Genomic DNA, 18,536 nt, shown 5'->3' with positions numbered 1-18,536 from the left:
TAGGTAAAGCCTCTAAACGTGCTCAGATGAGGGTATCAAAGATAGTTTAAGTGTTTTTTTATTATTTTTTATTAAGGCTATTGTATCATATTATCACCCTTGTATTGCCTGTGTGTTAAGCCATGATAAATCCCTGGGAGAATACCGCGAACAGAGCTGATGTTCCCCCTGCTCACCTGAGCGGATACTGTTACATCCTTCTAGTGTAGCAAAAAGAGCACCACAATTTTACCGGTGCGGACGTCCTGCTTTGTAGCCTACACCTTCATTGATGGATCGGTCGTTGTATTATTTTCAGGGGGAATCCTTTATCGATCTTCACTTAAAATATGTAAATGGCAGTTTTCAAAGCTCTTGAAACCCAGCATTTGGAGAAAGCTGATTTAAGTAATGTTTTTGTGCCATGGAGTCCGAGCGCGAAGACAGCGAGCAGAAGGGCGCAGACGATGCGGCTCAAGGCGATATCGCAAGTGTAAGTCATGTCAAATTTATCAGTAATAGCATACATAAGGATGAGGTTGTTGAATGACTAAGGTAACCCTAATTACCTAATGAAACCCTAATTCGTGTTGCCAAACGGCTACAGTGTTGTGTTTTGAAGCTTGTCGTGTACCTTTCATATTCTTGCATTTCAACATGCAACATTTAAGTTGTCATATCATGGTAATTTGTATCTGACAACTTCAGAGACACGATAGTTTATCCACAAAGTAGACCACGTATGGCGTGGTTATATAGAAGTAGAGGGATGGAATGACTATATATGAATAATGAATGCCAATAGAAACACAATGCGCCTCCAGCACTGCGGGGGTTACGGAGCTGGCAACAGTAATGTCAAGCTGACCTTCTGACATTTGACCACTCTTAAAAACACAACACGCCGAACTACAGTGACCAGACATAAACTGCACTGAAGTTAAACTGGACACCCACAGCGCTATAAGGAGCTGTGAAACAATTATCACTTATCACTTCAAAAACATCTCATTTCTGGGGGGAAAAGTAACGGTCACAGTCGACACTGTCAAGTTATTCATGGAAGTCACTAATATCCAAAAGAGAACATTTGCAGTTTTTTTTGTGGTGGTGTAAAATTGTCGTGAGCTCTGTTTTGGATCTCGTTGGATGAGGCAATGGAATGTAATACAATGCCGCTATGATATGTGAGCAGATAACAAAATACAATACAGCAGTCTTTAATTTGCATCCTCTGACTTAATGAGGTCAGTTTATTCAGTAAATGACTTTACAAATAGTCTCTTGAATTGTCCTTGGTAAAATGCCACCCACCATCACTAATCTGCATGTAATCAATGGGTTAAGTCTGTGACTAGGCTACAACTCACTTTCTTGCAAATGAGCTACCGAAATACAGCACAACTATTTTGCCCTAGATTGCTGATGTGTCAGTGGAAGTAGCGACTGTGGATGCCATGCTTCAGAAGCTATGCCGGAGGTACAACAGACTCAGACGGAGGGAGGAGAGGGCGAGGAAGCTCAACTCCATCTGGACCCTCCAGAACATGGCCATCATCTTTACAGTAGTGGTGTTTGTGGTTGTGGTCATCATGTGGTCTCTCCTGTGGGTTTTCATATGTAAGTACAAACACGTAGGCCTACCTTATACCAAACTACATCTCCACCATAACAGTTAGGCATATAGTGACACTATACATACCAGTGTTGAAGTCAAGTCACTAAACCTTGAGTCCAAGCTGAGTCTCAGGTCCCCAGTTTTCGAGTCTGAGTCCAAATCCGAGTTACCAAAGAAGAGTCACAGTTGAGTCTCAGTTCACTGATGACTCAGGAAATAATTAGATGGATAAATCAGGAATAAGGAAAATGTGTTCTTTATTACATAAAGTTCATTCAAGTATCTGCTGTTTGCCATTGATGTGTGGTGAACATCACACTGCCAAAGCTTGTTTACTTTGTCAGTTCACAATGGCAAATCTGACACACTTTTAAATGCTTTTCACAGAAAATTCATATATGTGATTAATGTAGATTAATTTATCACAAATTATGTAATTAATTCGATGTTTTTTTTAAACGCTTGACAGCCCTAGGGTTAATATAGTTATCAATTTTTATAAATTATTATGGCCTATTTCAGATTTTTTCATTTTTAAAGTCAGTCCTCGTCTCCAACACCCAAGTCCGAATGCCGTCAATGCTTGAATCTGAGTCCAAGTTGGAGTCATCGGTGCTCAAGTCCAAGTGGAGTCACGAGTCCTGAACTCCAGTACCACAACAGTGACACATACATCATAGATTCATATGTGATGGTTATATAGACCACTGTTAGTGACCACTGTTCTCTTCATATTTTCACAGATAATAATTTAGTATATTTAGTATATATTTGTGAAAATGTGGTCTCTGTGAAAAAAAAGACTCCTGTACCATTTTGCTAGTCCTGGTACAATGAGGTCCAGTGTATAAAGACAGTAATGCACTTATCAATTATGTGTCCATGATGTAGGGACGAACGAAAGTCTGTCATTTATGTACATATCAGTTTCCTCGTACATAGCGTTGTTCTGGCACTCTTAGTTCGCAGGGAGAGCAACAGCGGAGTATATTTTGCTGGAATCTTCCGTGTTGCCAATGCAGAGTTCATCCCAGAGTACCGGCAAGCAGATTCTCATGAGTTTGTGTCCATGGCAACCAGGATACAACATGTTGTAAGTGGACATTAGTTTGACTGACATAAACATTAATTCCATTGAATATGCAGCCTTTTAATGTGTGTCAGCTTTTCTGTCATCAAGCCCTAATCACCGTTCATTTCCTTTAAAGGTCAGTGATGTGTACAAAACATCATCAGTATCCAGACTCTACAGGAACACTTTTATATCAGATCTGAGGTAAGCATCTTACCACACCTGCAAGACCAGTCAGATCTTGATAAATAAATTAACTCAAAAAGTCTTGCATGTAAAATAAACTTTGTAAAACCAGTAAACCAGCACCAGCACCAGCAAAAACTCAATAACTCAATAAAACAAACAAACAAAAAAACTCCTGTGTTATCACAAGGGTAAATACCCAGCACAGAACTATTCAACTGGTTTCATTACAACAAAAACAGTGTCATTGGTAATATTGTCATGTCTGTGTTTTCTTATCATTTTGTGGAAGAAATGCAGTGATTTTCTCTCTCTCTTTTTCTCTGACAGTAACGACAACAAAGGTGGGGTCCTAGTGCATTTCTGGATGGTGTTTGTGGTGCCTCAACTAAAGTCCCCCGCAGTGTGTGAGGAGTGTGTGGGAGCCATCCTCAGAGACTCCGTCTTCACCAGCCTGAAGAACAGGTCCTCTGTGGGCTTCCTGCTGGGCCTCCCAGTGGACATAGACTCCATATTGGTAAATGGTATGTGTGTTTGACGGGGGTGTGGGGGGCATCAGCTGAATTGAAACAATGTGATGGAGTTTACAGTGAAGGTGATATCATTCTGTGTCTAGAATTTATTTTGTGCGAGAGGGGCAGAGAAGTGGACACCAGGCCCCTACAAACAGTACTGGCAAATGAGGCAAACTGCAGCTTTGGAAATTGCTGACTGATGTCAGAAGGCGGTGTATTGTTGTGACTGCTATGAGACCAGACATGGTGTTGTATTTTGAGCGTGAGTGCATTGTTTACTTTATTGAGTTAATGATTCCCTTTGAAGATCTGATTGAGGAAGCCTTTGACAGGAAGAAGCTAAAGTATGCAGAGCTGATAATGGAAGCAAGGGAATGTGGTTAGCAAGCGCACACACGACCAGTGGGTGTACGTGTTAGAGGCTTTCTAGCTAAATCAACCACGTTTCTGTTGGATTTTGATTTTCAACGGCGGTCACTCAAAGGAGCTTTAAAGGAGTTGTCTGAGGCTGCTGAAAAAGCGAGCCAGTTGTTATGGCTGAGGTGATCACAGACTACTTGGGGACATGTGAATGAACCTGTATTACGCTCACAGACATGTGAAAGAACCTGTATTAAAGGATGAAACCTATTGTTGCAAGATGTTTGGGTACCTAAGGTGACCAGGTTCGTATCCCATTTCATCTTCTTACCCTAATCTAGGTTGTAATCCGCCCCCTCTCTCCCACCCCCAACCCCTTTTCCTTACCCTAATGTTGGTTCGTATCCAATCACCACGCTTATCCCTAACCCGGATCCGTACTTCCAAGGGGGTTACCCTCCTACCCCTTACCCTGTATAGCCTTTGGCATGCAAAATTAGTTTGATTTTATAATTATACTATTCATTATATTATATTAGGCAGTGCATAGTTCAAACACTGAGATATGCATGTGAAGGTGTTTCGAGGAGTATCTTGAAGTGTATCTGTTGTTGTCCCTGATATGTGTCCCAACCTATCCTGAGTATGGATAGGGATGGGTCTGGGATGCCAGACACCACTGTTGAGCTTTCTGGAGGTGTTATGGGCCTAATTCAACGAAACATTGACAAAGGAAGGTGGGGGACAACCCTAGTGTAATGCTCACAAAGGCATCTTTGTTGTTATTGTGAAGTATTATTAAGTATCGTTATGATGGTTGTAGTGCACCTTGTTGTTATAATACTTAGGCTAGGTTGTTTGGTTGTTGTGACAGTGAAAGGTTTGGCCACTATGTCCCCAACCAATAGCACGAGGAATTTAACATCTTTTCCTGTGTATAACTATAAAAAGGGTTAGGGTGGACATACAGTTTGTGGACATATTCTGTGTCGTGGATGGATTCAGAAAATTAAGATAATTCAGTTTAATTATTTCTTTTAATTTCACAGCTGCCCTTCGTTCTGAATTCACAGGAACTTCTACTGGTGAGTGCCTTTACAATATGCACGGCAGGACTGAATCACTCATAATTATTTTATGAATCTGTCATGACATATTTATAGCAAATTTGAACCAGTATCAGTGTTACAGAATGCCAGGGAGAACAAAATTGTATCCTTTAAAACTGGGCCTTCTCAAACCTAGGAGATACAAGTACCCCTCAACAGTCATAAAACGCTTTACCTCTATCACACACAACCTCTTCTCCTTCCAGCTTCACAGTGTGCGGATAAGATGTACGCCAGCCTGCCCGAGGTGATGGTCCCCCTTAAAGTGATCTCCTCCAGGGGGGTCCTGAGCTGCCACATCAAGCTCACCTCTGCTCCAGGCACCGTCATACGCCTCACCATCAAGTCTCTCCACATCGAGCCCACTGACTGTGTGAGCGACTCACTCACGGTGTACGACTCCCTGCTGCCTATGAGGGGGAGGGTTCTTCATCGGTGAGTCTAAGTGAGACTCAAAGCAAGAATTAAAAAAAAAAGAATTCACCTGAGAATTAGAATTAGATGGTAGTGAGGAGTGAGAATCAAGCGAGTCATATGGGAATCAAATTAGAGTCACCTGAGAAGTTAATGGTCCTGAGTTGCTTCTTGAGAATGATGATGATAATTAATATTTGAAGGATATCTACATGCATTTTGTACCTAAGTACAATTATGTAATCACACTGCTGAGACATGTGTAAGTCTCTAATGCCTAACAACACATATAACATTAAGGATCATTAAGTTAACTACAGTCATGTCTTTGACAAAAGGGTAATCTCACGCCTTCAGGTTTAAACCCTTGACATTAAAGCAAAGCTAAAGGGTGCTCTTTAGCTGAAGTGGGTCAGGACAGGTCTGCCTTGTCCTTCATAAATACTTAATGGATAACTCTTGGCTTGCAGGGCCTGTGAACCAGTGTCTCATTCTGTGTCTATGGTCTCCACCTCCAACGTCATGCTGCTGTTCTTCAAAATGATACAAGGGACCAAAAGTTTCTTTGGACACTTTGAAGCCGTCAATGAGGAGAGTAAGTACGACTGACGTATATTGGGAGATGGAGATGTGTGTATGGAAGAGTGTGTGTGTGCTTTCACACCCTGGAGTGTGACTAGTATCTAGCTTACCGATCTAATGAATGGTAATTAGAAACAGAGAAGGAGAGAATGCACGTACGTATGTGTGTGTCTGACACACACGTGTGTTTACATCCCATAGAGTGTCTGCGCACGATTAAGACCTCAGCAGACGCCGGCTCCAGCGGGCAGTTTACCAGTCCGTTCTACCCCAGCCTCCTGCCCCCACAGTGCTCCTGCACGTGGAGGTTTCAGGTAACTACCCTCTCCGCGGCCTTTGGGCAAACGTGGACCAGGACAAGTTTTTTAAAAACTTTTCCAGCTATGTGTAGCCTGCATAACGAAGCAGTGTTTCTTAGGAATCATTGGGCACCAATACCATATATGACTTGTGTTATATTATAACATAACATAACATATAGTATATTATTGTGTATAATGTTCCTATACTACATAAAATTATAGTATATTATAGTATATTATGTTCCTATCCTACATAATATTATAGTATATTATTGTATATAATGTTCCTATCCTACGTATATTGTGTTCCTATACTGAAGTGTAGTTGTGTTTCAGGCCCCTCGTGCTGATCTAGGGGTGGCCTTGACCTTCCAGAACTATGTACTGAATCGTAAGGACCTGAATGCTTGTGAACACGGCTGGTGGACAGTCAATGAAATCATGTGAGCGTTTCTTTATATTCTAGGTATATATTTATTTAGAATCACAAAATAATTATTTTCATCCATTAGCTTGCCTGACAACACACTAACTGTAGCAGCCTCTATCGATGGGCAGCTTTTCATTCAACCATTATTTACTATAATTGACATGGTGCCATTCACAGTTTCCAGAGCATTGATATAGAACGCCGAATAAATATTTTCAGCGGATCTACTCCATAGGTGTCCCATTATATAGAACTAACGAACACTTGCAAGCCAATCAGAAAAGAGTATTTCTCATCTGCGGGGTATACATTTTTATAATTTCTTGTATATCTGAGGTATATCATATGCCACAGAAGAGCAATAGCATCAGAAAATCTTCTGCTCAAGTGTTAGTGAATTTATCCATGAGAATGTGGCACCTTTTGGAATCCATTTTGAATTCTAAACTATGCGTGCTCATATCTGTAGTACCTTTTTGTATCATTCTAAACGTGTTAGTTGTTAAGCTATCTGATTTGTTGAGATGTGTTGTTTCTTAAGGTACGGCATTTGTTTTCCTCAGATACTGTGGAAGGTACATTGGCCACTCCACGGTCTTCCGCATATCCGACCGGAATCCTGAGGTGGTGTTCCGCTGCAACTCTCGGACTTCGGAGCCGCCCTTCACAGCCGCTTACAGCAGCTTCAATATCAGCCAACGTATGTGTTAACTACCAGACACACACACACACACACACACACACATTACTACATGCTCTTACAACCAGACACACACACCAGCCAACATATGTGTGAACTACCAGACACACACACACACCAATGCGTGCTTTTATGACTAGACACACACACCAGCCAACGTATGTGTTAACTATCAGACACACACACACATCAATACGTGCTCTTACGACCAGACACACACACCAATTAACGTATGTGTTAACTATCAGACACACACACACATCAATACATGCTCTTATGACCAGACACACACACCAGCCAATGTATGTGGTAACTTTCAGACACACACACATTAATACGTGCACTTCGCCAGACACTTTTACTAACTAAGATACAGTCAACACATGAACAGCTTTATCACAGGTTAACTGACTGATGTCCCCTAATGGGTTAAACATCTTACAACCATTTAGTTTCAGGAAGGTCCCACTGGCAGTGTTCATTGTTTTGGTTAAATTAAACATGCTAGATTTAACACAGTGGCAATTTGATACAGTCATTAGAGTAATATAGAGAGCTAATTACCTGAGGCAAGCAGCACTGGAATTTGATTATGAGCAGCCTGTGTGTTCATAGATAATTGGATGCCAAGATTACACACAAAACTCCCACCTAATTCACAGAGCAAAAATGATTATTTCATGTTGGAATTTTGAGAGTGTTATTTCTAATGAGATTAAGAACATTTGTTTCTAGAATTGATTCTAAGTAAAAATGAGTAAAAAACCTAAACCATGTTTAAAAAAATAAGAAGAAATATTTCTATATTGAAACTTTAAGAAAGTAAGATATTTCTTCATGAAAGGAGGTAATTCATTGAATTACGATATTTCATTGAAGAAACTACAGTGCGTTAAGAATCACTATGATAATGAGTCTCACTGTCTCTCTCTCTCTTTCTCTCTCTCTCTCCCAGCCTGTCCTGCTGGGCATTTTCTCTGCTCCACTGGCCTCTGTGTGGACAAGAGCCAGCGCTGTGATGGGCTGGACGACTGTCAGGACGAGAGTGATGAGGTCTTCTGTTGTACGTGCATTAGCTTAAGGTTTACTCAGACTAAATCAGCACTTTCATTAGACACAGCATCGCAGCAGTAGTCTGACTTATTATACGGCTCTTCAGAATGTTCCAAAAAGTTCAGTTGATTTGAATGGATTATGCAACACCGGAAACTTTTAAGTTCTGTTTGCATGAGGAACTATTTTTTCTTTGCGTAAATCACGAAACAGTAACAACATCATTAAAAAGAGGTATTTTGGAGGAATGTCTTTTATCGTTTTGGCAAGTAACCGTATAATAAGCGGGATAATGTATAGTCTGGCGGTCATAATCGTACGCTGCACGTCGGGGTCCTGTTCGTCCCGTCGGGATTTATTTTTCGATAATGACAGCCGGGCTATACATTATCCCTTACATAGCTGGTCAATTAATCTTCCCACCAGTAGAACGTTCTACAAGTTAAGCCTCTGTGCTCAAGAAAATCAACTGCACAAGGTTCTGCTCAAGTTGTCTTCCTACCATTGGCGTTGCTTGCTCTAAGGGGTGCAGGCTTCAGGCTCTATAAAGGGCTTTGTCACCCTGTCTATTGTTAATGGAGTTAGATAAATCTATACATTTGAATTTAATTTCTTTGGACTTGTAGGTTAGAATGTGATGGACAGTGAGTTAGTGAGTGAACAGTGATGGTGTGCTTTACCTTCCAGCGAGTCCCACTAAGAACTGTGGAGGCAGCAGCCCTCTCCACCCCATCTATGTGTGTAATGGTGAGAGCGACTGCTCCAATGGGCGAGATGAAAGCAACTGCACTAGAGGTGTGTGTCATCTCAGGTCTGCCCAATGCTTTCTCTCTCCCTCGCTATATCTCAACCCCTCTCTGTCTCTCTGTCTCTCTCACTATATCTCAACCTCTCTCTGTCTCTCTCTCTATATCTCAACCCCTGTCTATCTCTCTCACTGTATCTCAACCTCTCTCTGTCTCCCTCACTCTCTCTCACTGTACTGTATCTTTTACTGTATCTCAATCTGTCTCTCTCAATATATCTAAACCTCTCTCTCTCTCTCTCTCTCAACCTCTCTCTGTCTCCCTCACTCTCTCTCACTGTATCTTTTACTGTATCTCAATCTGTCTCTCTCAATATATCTCAACCCCTCTCTGTCTCTCTCACTATATCTCAACCCCTCTCTGTCTCTCTCACTATATCTCAACCTCTCTCTGTCTCTCTCTCTATATCTCAACCCCTGTCTATCTCTCTCACTGTATCTCAACCTCTCTCTGTCTCCCTCACTCTCTCTCACTGTACTGTATATTTTACTGTATCTCAATCTGTCTCTCTCAATATATCTCAACCCCTCTCTGTCTCTCTCGCTATATCTCAACCCCTCTCTGTCTCTCTGTCTCTCTCGCTATATCTCAACCTCTCTCTGTCTCTCTCACTATATCTCAACCTCTCTCTGTCTCTCTCAATATATCTCAAACCCTCTCTGTCTCTCTGTCTCTCTCCCTATATCTTAACCTCTCTCTGTCTCTCTCGCTATATCTCAACCTCTCGTCTTCTCTCTCACTATATCTCAACCTCTCTCTGTCTCTCTTATCTCAACCTCTCTCTGTCTCTCTTACTACATCTCAACCTCTCTCTGCACTCTTTGCCATTTTATTATTTTGTGTTTTGTAAATAGTTGTAAATGAATCTGAGTTTGTAATTGTGTTCCTTTAGAGACCCGCTGCTCTGACATCAGCTACAGGTGTGAGAGTGGCACCTGCATCCTGAAAAGAAACGCCAAGTGTGACGGAGTCCCCGACTGCCTGGACCGCAGCGATGAGAAGGACTGTGGTCAGTATAAATCAGTGGCTGTACAGCACATGGACAGCATGACGAGTGTGCCCTGTCCTTTTCTTGGCTTTATACGCAATAAACATAGCTGGAAATACCCATGAAATACCCCTAAACTAATCACCATACAGCTAAAATAGTCATCCCTTAATGGCTTCACTCTTGACTGTATGACAGCTGCTGCCACTACAGTGGTGACATTTCAGCAGCTCCACGTGTCAGTTATGTCACTTCCTCTGTCTGAAGAAGTCATCGCAAGCTGTTCCAATGTGACAGTGACTGCAACAGCTTTGATTAAACAATATGCCCTCAATAAAAAACAAGTCTGAACCACACATACAGACACACACACACACAGACACACACACACATATATATATCATATATGCATATGCACAAACTGACATTTTCATGTAGTTCACCTAGAATAACTCATTGTCACTACCACATACACCAATGATGGCTAGGGCTGGGCGGTATGACGGTATATACCGTGCAACGGTAGAAATGTGTCTACCGGGAGAGATTTGGCCATACCGTTTCAACCGCGGTATACTCTTATTTTGAAATCCAATCGATTTATTTTATGATAATGACCTTCGAACTATACTTCATCCCTCTTATTATACAGTAACTCGCCAAAACAATAGACATTCCTCCAAAAATACCTCTTTAACGATTTTGTAGCCGTTTTGTGATTTCTGCTGAGAAATAAAATAGAACCCATTACTTCCCGTTACGTTAAATGACCGGACTATTTGCGGAATGATATGAAAGATGGTCAGCGGTCATTACATTTTCGCGGCAGTGAAAATAAAGAAATTACAGACCTGCGAACGTTGGGGTGGCCCATTCAAATCAACGGAACTTTTTTGAACATTCTGAAGAGCCGTATAATACGATACCCAGTACAATTTTTAAGCACATAACCTGCAAGGACTATCATGCCTACTTGTTGGGCAAGATTCAATATACTGAAAAATATGGACTGAAAAGTGTCTAGTGTAGGCATTTATTTTTCAGTATTTCAAAGTGAATGAGCTGTGAGAGCACAAGAACAGTGAGCGTGTAGCAGCGATTATCATATACATGTATGTATGTCAACGGCGATTACGGCCAAACCAACGAGATTCTAAGTAATATGGAGACAAAACTTTTTTTGGTACTCCACGTAGATCATAAACCCTTGAATATAAAAACGACTCAGTGAAATCGGTTGAGAAATATAAACGCTATCTATAGTGCTTTTTATCCAGAAAAACTGCAGCTCCATCATTTACTTGGGTCTGTTTACAGACCAGTCATCACCTCGTCATCACGTTAGCACGTCGCAGCAACGGGCTGAGGCGGTCAATGGAGCGTCTATGTATATATGTCTATGTGTAATGGCCAACTTCTTAACTTCTTTTTATTTTAATATGTGGCCATATAAAGAAAATATCTCATCATTATTGCGTTAACATATGGACACACATTGAAAAGAAAGTTTTAACACTTGAGTTATCTTCTGAAAGTACATTAAAGAACCACTGAAACATAAGCACTGGACTAAATGCCACAGAAAGATTTTTCCTTTTTCTTTTACATACACTTTGCTTTTATTTTACTATTTAAAGATTCAATGGATACTGGCCACTATTGCTTAGGCCAATAGCCTATGGAGGCAGTATTGTTTCTGCACCTTAGTGTTCTTAAGGGTCAATAAATAAATGTCTGTGGACACATTTCGCCACCGCTGAAGTGTCCTCTTTTTCAAAAACCCAAATCTGGTCACCCTACGTATAATAAACCGTGATATATACCGTAACCGTGATATAAAATTACAAATACCGTGATAGAAGATTTTGGTCATATCGCCCACCCCTACAACCAGTCTATATCAAACTCTGTCCTAAAAAAGAAATCTGGGTCACAGGCATCGATGCAACTCACCTAAATTCCATGCACAGCCCCAGCTGGATTTTCCTGTCAATTAACCCTCATTATACCCCAATTATATAGTTTGTTTAAGTTTATGACCCATAGACATTTTACTGAGTCCCACCTGAACCATACTGTTTTTATTGAACCCAAAAGCCACACAGCAAAAGACTCGACCTTGAGGTGAACCTGTACTTTTGTAAACATGTTATTTTACCATCTCCTTAATTAACCGGGCAGTAATTGCTGCGCTGCCCTGTTGCCTCGGCAGTAATTGCCATCTTTGTTTGGGGTGATTTTCTGTAAGAGCGCTGAGAACAAGCTTGGGCTTTGATCACTCAGCCTGCTTCTGTGACTCACACACACACACACACACACACACACACACACACACACACACACACACACACACACACACACACACACACACACACACACACACACACACACACACACACACCTTTTAATGTCGGTGTGGAATCATCGAGTGTGGCCCTGTCCATCATAACCATGATCTAGAACCATTACTGCCCCAAACACTGAAAGCCATTTAAAGTCAATCACACTCATATAAATAGACAATTGGTGCATACAAGAGAGAGGGTTGCTGCCTTGTTGTCTTGTGCCGTAATACACAGGTGTCTCATAAGGCATAACTTTCGAGTCAAGGCATCTTCTAAGAATGTTGGATTTGAACTGTCATGTCAAGCCCATACACTTATACTGAGTCAGTTGTCAAGGCGGTATACAGAATAAAATATAATATAATCTTGGCTGTCCATTCTTGTATGTTGTATTTCACCCTACAGCATGTGGTCGGCCCTCTCTGGTGAAAAGAGTGGTAGACACTGCTTCTATTCCCGCTGATGTGGGTGGAGTTTCTGGACCGGATCACATGATTGGTAGGAATGTTGAGGGCCGTATTGTAGGAGGGGTCAATGCGCTGGAGGGGGAGTGGCCATGGCAGGTCAGCCTCCTCTTCTCTGGACACCTGTACTGCGGAGCCTCTGTCATTTCCTCTGATTGGCTACTGTCAGCGGCGCACTGCTTCAGCAGGTGAGGTTGAGTGTAACCCAAGGGTGACCTTTAAAGGCACAGTCCGCAATTCTAATCCAATACACTATTTTGCCTTTGTGCTTTCTCCTGGGGGGGATTTAACTTTTTGTCAAATTCAGTGAATTGTTCCTCTAGCTGTCCATTCAGTGTTTAAAAAAAACTTAAAAGCATTGAAGAAAACTTTCATACACAGTCCTGGGAAACCATCTTAGTGGCTCAGACCAGGCCATAATAAATTCCAGCTCAAATATCAACACCGTTTCACCAGAACACCAGCACACCAGCACAAATGTTGATATCTGTAGCATAACATACTGGCCCCTAATTTCATTGTCTGGTAACGAGCAAAGCAACAAGCAATGAGCAAAGTACATTGCGTGTGAGCTAAAGCTATCGTGTTGCGTGTGGGAGCATTGCACTGAGCCACCCATGTTTGTCCTCATGGTATTAAAAAAGTGATTTTGCCAAGTTATTAAATTAGCTTCAGTTCATGCACGGCAGAATTTGCTTGTTGCTCATTGCTTTGCTCGTTGCCAGTAGCTCATCAATTAAATTAGGGCCCAGCTGTTTTAAGATGCCCAAATAACATCATATAAGGAATCACAAGTACTGCAAGTCTACGTTTGAGAAATGATAAGTGAGTATGGTAAAAGGTGTGACAGATTGCTACATGTAAATGCTATCATACTGTTTCTAAAGATGAGTGTGATATCCATTTAGAATATCATATCTTATACAGTGTTGATGTAAGCCACATACATGGGCTTTTGATTTGAGCTTTTATTTGAGTGACACCATCACTTTTGATACCTTAGGCCATACATTATCCTATTTACATGGGCCTTTTATTTTAACTTCCTGTTACCATCATACAAAGGGTGGGATCATTTCCATCTCATCCATGAGCTAGAACCTATGACCTTCGACCCTGGCAGGCTCAGTCTGCTTTGGACAAATAAGTCAATTTGAATAAAACATTAGCTTACAGATGCCATCATGAAAGGGGAGGGGACATTTACATCTGATTCATGACCTCTGACTTTTTGACTGCTACAGGCTCTCGGACCCACGCCAGTGGGCGGCCCACATGGGCATGCTCACCCAGGGCAGTGCCAAGCACGTGGCAGACGTGCGTCGCATTGTGGTGCACAAGTACTACAACGCGCGTAACTTCGACTACGACATCGCCCTGTTGCAGCTGCGTAAGCCATGGCCTCCGTCCCTCGGCTCCTTCATCCAGCCCGCCTGCCTCCCGGCCACCTCCCAGGCCCTCAGTGAGCACCACCGCTGCTGGGTCACCGGCTGGGGATACCGCTCTGAGCAAGGTCAGCGCTCGCACTTATATTTATATTTAGTCATTTAATCACTTACATTTATATTCACATTGAATCATTTGCATTTATATTCACATTTAATCATTAACATTTGTATTTACATTTCGTTATTTAATCATGTACTGTATATTCGTATTCACATTGAATCATTGAATCATTCACATTTAGTCATTTAGCAGATGTTTTGTATGCAAAGTGAGGTACAATGGCAGCAAATTTCAGGTCAAGGAAAAAATACATAATAGAATAAATGATGCAACAAGCATGACACAGCTTGTTTTTCCATAATTAATATGGAATAATAAATAATTGAACAACTTCCTTGTTTAATTCATGTGGTATAATGAGACAGTGGAGTGATGTATTTTATATTCAAGAATAAGTGGTCACTTACTTAATTTGCTTCTCTAACTTTTACTTAGAAGCAAATTAAGTAAGCACATTTTCAACAGTATGGTTTCTATCTTATGACAGTGTTTCGTAAATCACTTTTTAAAACTCCCTTTGTCAGAGAGTCAGGTGAGGTGACCAATCCAAAGCAGAATCGAAAATAAATGTGTCATTTTAGAAATAACATGCCAAACATCCCCACTTTGGCTGAGTGACTATTGTTACTGGTGTATGTGTGTGTGGGAGTGTTTGTTCTATGTGTGTGCGTGAATCACCTCAATCTTTTCTGTCTCCTCTGTCTGTCCAATAGTTAGGTGAGGTCACAGCAGCCAGTGCATTCATGGCATTATTTAAACCAAATACGCACACACACACACAGACACACACACACACACATACGCACACGCACACGCACACACACACACACACGCATGCGCGCAGTATAAGTATTGTCTATGGGGGGTGTTCTTTGAGTGTGTGAGTGTGCTAAAGGCCTTGGGGTAGAAATTGTTCATGAATCTCGTGGTGTGTGTTTTGATGGACCTGTAGCGCTTTCCTGAAGGCAGAAGGACAAACAAGTGACGGGTGGGGTAAGATAGGATGGTTTCCGCAGGCAACGGGAGCTGTAGATGGGCCTCCAGATCCTCCTGGGCAGGCAGATGCATGCATGGTGATCTTCTGGGCAGGGCTGCGTTGATGGCTCTCTGTAAAGCCTTCTTGTCAGCCGCAAAAACTGTTGCCATACTAAGACTAGGATCCCATGTGTCAGGGCACTCTCAGTGGAGCAGCGTTAGAAAGACACCGGCAGCTGCTGTGGCAGGTTGGCCCTCCTTAGTGCCTTTAGACAGTAAAGTCGCTGTTGTGCGGTTCTTGACCAGAGAGTTTATGTTGGTTGACCATATGAGACTGTCAGAAATGTGGGATGCCCACAAACCTGAAACTGGAGACTCTGTCCATTTTGTCCGTTAGTGTACAGTGGAGGGATGGTCACCTTGTTTCCGCTTGAGGTCAGTGAGGTTAAGTGGCAGGTTTTCCGAGCACCAGTTCCTCCTCCCTGTAAGCTGACTCATCGCCCTCAATGATCAGCCTCGCCGCTGTCGTGTCGCCTGAGATAACTGCTCCCTTGTGGCTCATCTCTGTCTCAGTGAGAAAGATAACTGTACTCTCACGGACAATGGATGAGTGCAGTCCCCTGAGAATCTGAATACTGAATACTACAGGGCTTGTCCTCTTGGCAGCTGAAGGGAGAGGTGAATGTGGTGATGTGCTTGCAATCAAAGACTTGTGCCTCATTCACACATTAGTAATGGTCATGCATGTGCTTAAAGGTGCAGTCCGTGATTCTAATCCAATACACTTTAAGCAAATCTTTTCCTCATGGTCCTCTAGCCGTCCGGTCTGTGTGCACTTAAAAACAAAACTCTGTGCCCCTACACAGTCCTGGCACTGTAAATGGGAAAGAAAGTGGCTCACATCATAAACAACTCCAGCCAATCAACACATTGCTTCAGGAGCACGGAAAGGAGATGTGTAATTTGAATGGCTGTTGAGCTCAACAACCTTTTGTCCGAATTGCAGACAGTGCCTTTAATAATGTATGAAGTAGCAAATGTATGGGGTAATGTATTGGATAGAAAATCTGTATGCTTACAGTCGAAACTTGGGACAGGCAGTACTGCTCACCTGGGATTCAGGAATTTGGTCAAAAACATTGTGACACAGTGTGGATGCTTGTACGTCCTGTTCTCCGAGGTGGAAGTTGTAACTCTAGCTCTTTTCTGAACTTCAGCTGAAAGAGTGCAGCATTTAAACCAGGAGAAGGGATGGAAAAAAAAAGAAGTGGCGGAGAAAAAAAAAGCGAAGTAGTGAAAGGACGCATGCAAAAGCGAGCTAACTGAAGCTTGCCCTTTTCCGCACCCAGATAAAGTGTTGCCCACCGTGCTGCAGAAGGCCGAAGTTGGCATCCTGAGCCAGAGCGAGTGCAAGAGGAGGTACGGACCGGTGTCGCCCCGGATGCTGTGTGCTGGGGTGCCTTCAGGAGAACAGGACGCCTGTAGGGTGAGTGAGACCTCCGGATTTACATTTTATCCATCTAGCTGACACTTTTATCCATTATAACTCACTGAGCAGTTAAGGCATACATTTTTATCAGGCTATGTGCTCCCTGGCAAAACAAACCCATTACCTTGTAGTTGAACTCACGGTCTTGTTCTGCCAGTGAGCTACAGAAAACAGTCCTTTAGTGGGTCTTACTGGTTTACTGCCAACAGTTCTTGTATAACTTTTGTCATCATTCCGTCTCATTTCAGCTTTGAGTAGAGATACATACAGCCAGTACAGTATGTGTCCCATATAAACTAGACAATGATGGCATAAGGAATTGGAATTCCTAAGTTATTTGTATCTTAATACTGGGTGTGTCCACCAAACTTCACATCCCTAAATTCACTTTTATATTTATTGCTGTGGACTCTTAGAGGCTTCACAAGTATCTTGATGTGAATCTAGAATTAAAGCAGCTTTATGTCATGTTAATTAAATGACTTGCTATTGTAACACTCATGTAACACTGCTGCCAGAGCACCATGCTAAACTGAACTGAACTACATGTATTTAAAGTTAATATAATTTCCCTCTTGTCTCTTTATATGGTCTGTGTTTCCTTCAGGGAGACTCTGGGGGTCCGCTGGTGTGCCGGTCCCAGGTTGGGGGCCGCTGGTTCCTGACCGGGATCGTGAGCTGGGGCGCGGGCTGTGGCCGCCCCAACCTGCCGGGCGTCTACACCAGGGTAGCCAAGTTCACAGAGTGGATCCACAGTCACATTCAATGACCTCACAGTCACAGACATGTCCCAATCAGCCAATCAAAGTTCACCGCTGACTCTACGCCCCTCCAAAATGGCATCCACTGATAATATATGGTCATTAGCCTCTTAAAAGTACCTGTTCATGTGTCGTTTCTTCCTGTTAAGCAGTAAAACATGAACAATAAAGCATATCTTGAGTTACTCCATGGCTTTTCTTCTCTCCTCTTTTTGGATGTCAATCACAGCATTCCGTTCATACCAGCACTTTCATATATAACCCTGACCTGCTGTATCCAATGTCACAGCAAGATTGGATCTGAAATTCAAAGATATCACCTTACGATAGGCTGATAAGAAACCATCTGGCTGAAAGGACATGGATGAAAAGAACAAATCTGGAAGCAGGTGAATGACCCCTTCTTTACCTTACTGATACAAGCTCTACTCATGTATCATGTTAAAGAAGCGTAGTTTGGTCAAATAAATAAATAAATACAAATGATTCAATTAAGATGAAAATTATCAATTTAAACTGAACATATCAAGGACCTTGCAGGCTACACAGGCCAAAACAATTATGTGTCAAGTTCTCTTCAGGGACCTAAGGTCCATTGCTTTGTAACATGATAATGGGCGTGGGAGGTTATAATATTAAACACTTTGACCATTGATGATGTAAGTGTTTCTAGTAAATTGCAACAATACACACTTTTATCACTCATTACCGAATTTGTTATTTCCCTGAATGTATTAGCAGCGCGGCCAACATACGTCAAACGCTTTCCATTGTCTAGTCAAGACGTAGGCACACGGAGGAAGTTTGCCCACAATTTCTGTCGCACGGATGGTTGTGTGGATTGTACCTGCTCATAGTGGTCCCTTTGTGCCGCGGTGC

General features: G+C 42.1%; 1 protein-coding gene across 1 annotated transcript; it reads left to right on the top strand.

Annotated features, from left to right (window-relative positions):
- Window positions 1-94: 94 nt before the first annotated feature.
- Window positions 95-17,888, top strand: tmprss7 (transmembrane serine protease 7). The gene is made up of 17 exons (XM_031584405.2): window positions 95-472; window positions 1,398-1,599; window positions 2,560-2,690; window positions 2,806-2,873; window positions 3,186-3,379; window positions 5,046-5,274; window positions 5,724-5,848; window positions 6,037-6,149; window positions 6,474-6,580; window positions 7,131-7,267; window positions 8,223-8,330; window positions 9,008-9,115; window positions 10,019-10,135; window positions 12,865-13,111; window positions 14,168-14,436; window positions 16,757-16,893; window positions 17,504-17,888. Exons 1-17 carry the CDS (start codon window positions 404-406, stop codon window positions 17,663-17,665), a joined length of 2,523 nt encoding a protein of 840 aa, XP_031440265.2. The 5' UTR covers window positions 95-403; the 3' UTR covers window positions 17,666-17,888.
- The last annotated feature ends 648 nt before the right edge of the window (window positions 17,889-18,536 follow it).

This window comes from Clupea harengus, chromosome 17, assembly GCF_900700415.2.
Source record: "Clupea harengus chromosome 17, Ch_v2.0.2, whole genome shotgun sequence".
Taxonomy (NCBI): Eukaryota; Metazoa; Chordata; class Actinopteri; order Clupeiformes; family Clupeidae; genus Clupea; species Clupea harengus.
Note: the sequence above shows the minus strand (reverse complement) of the source record. Positions and strands in the feature narration are given on the sequence as shown.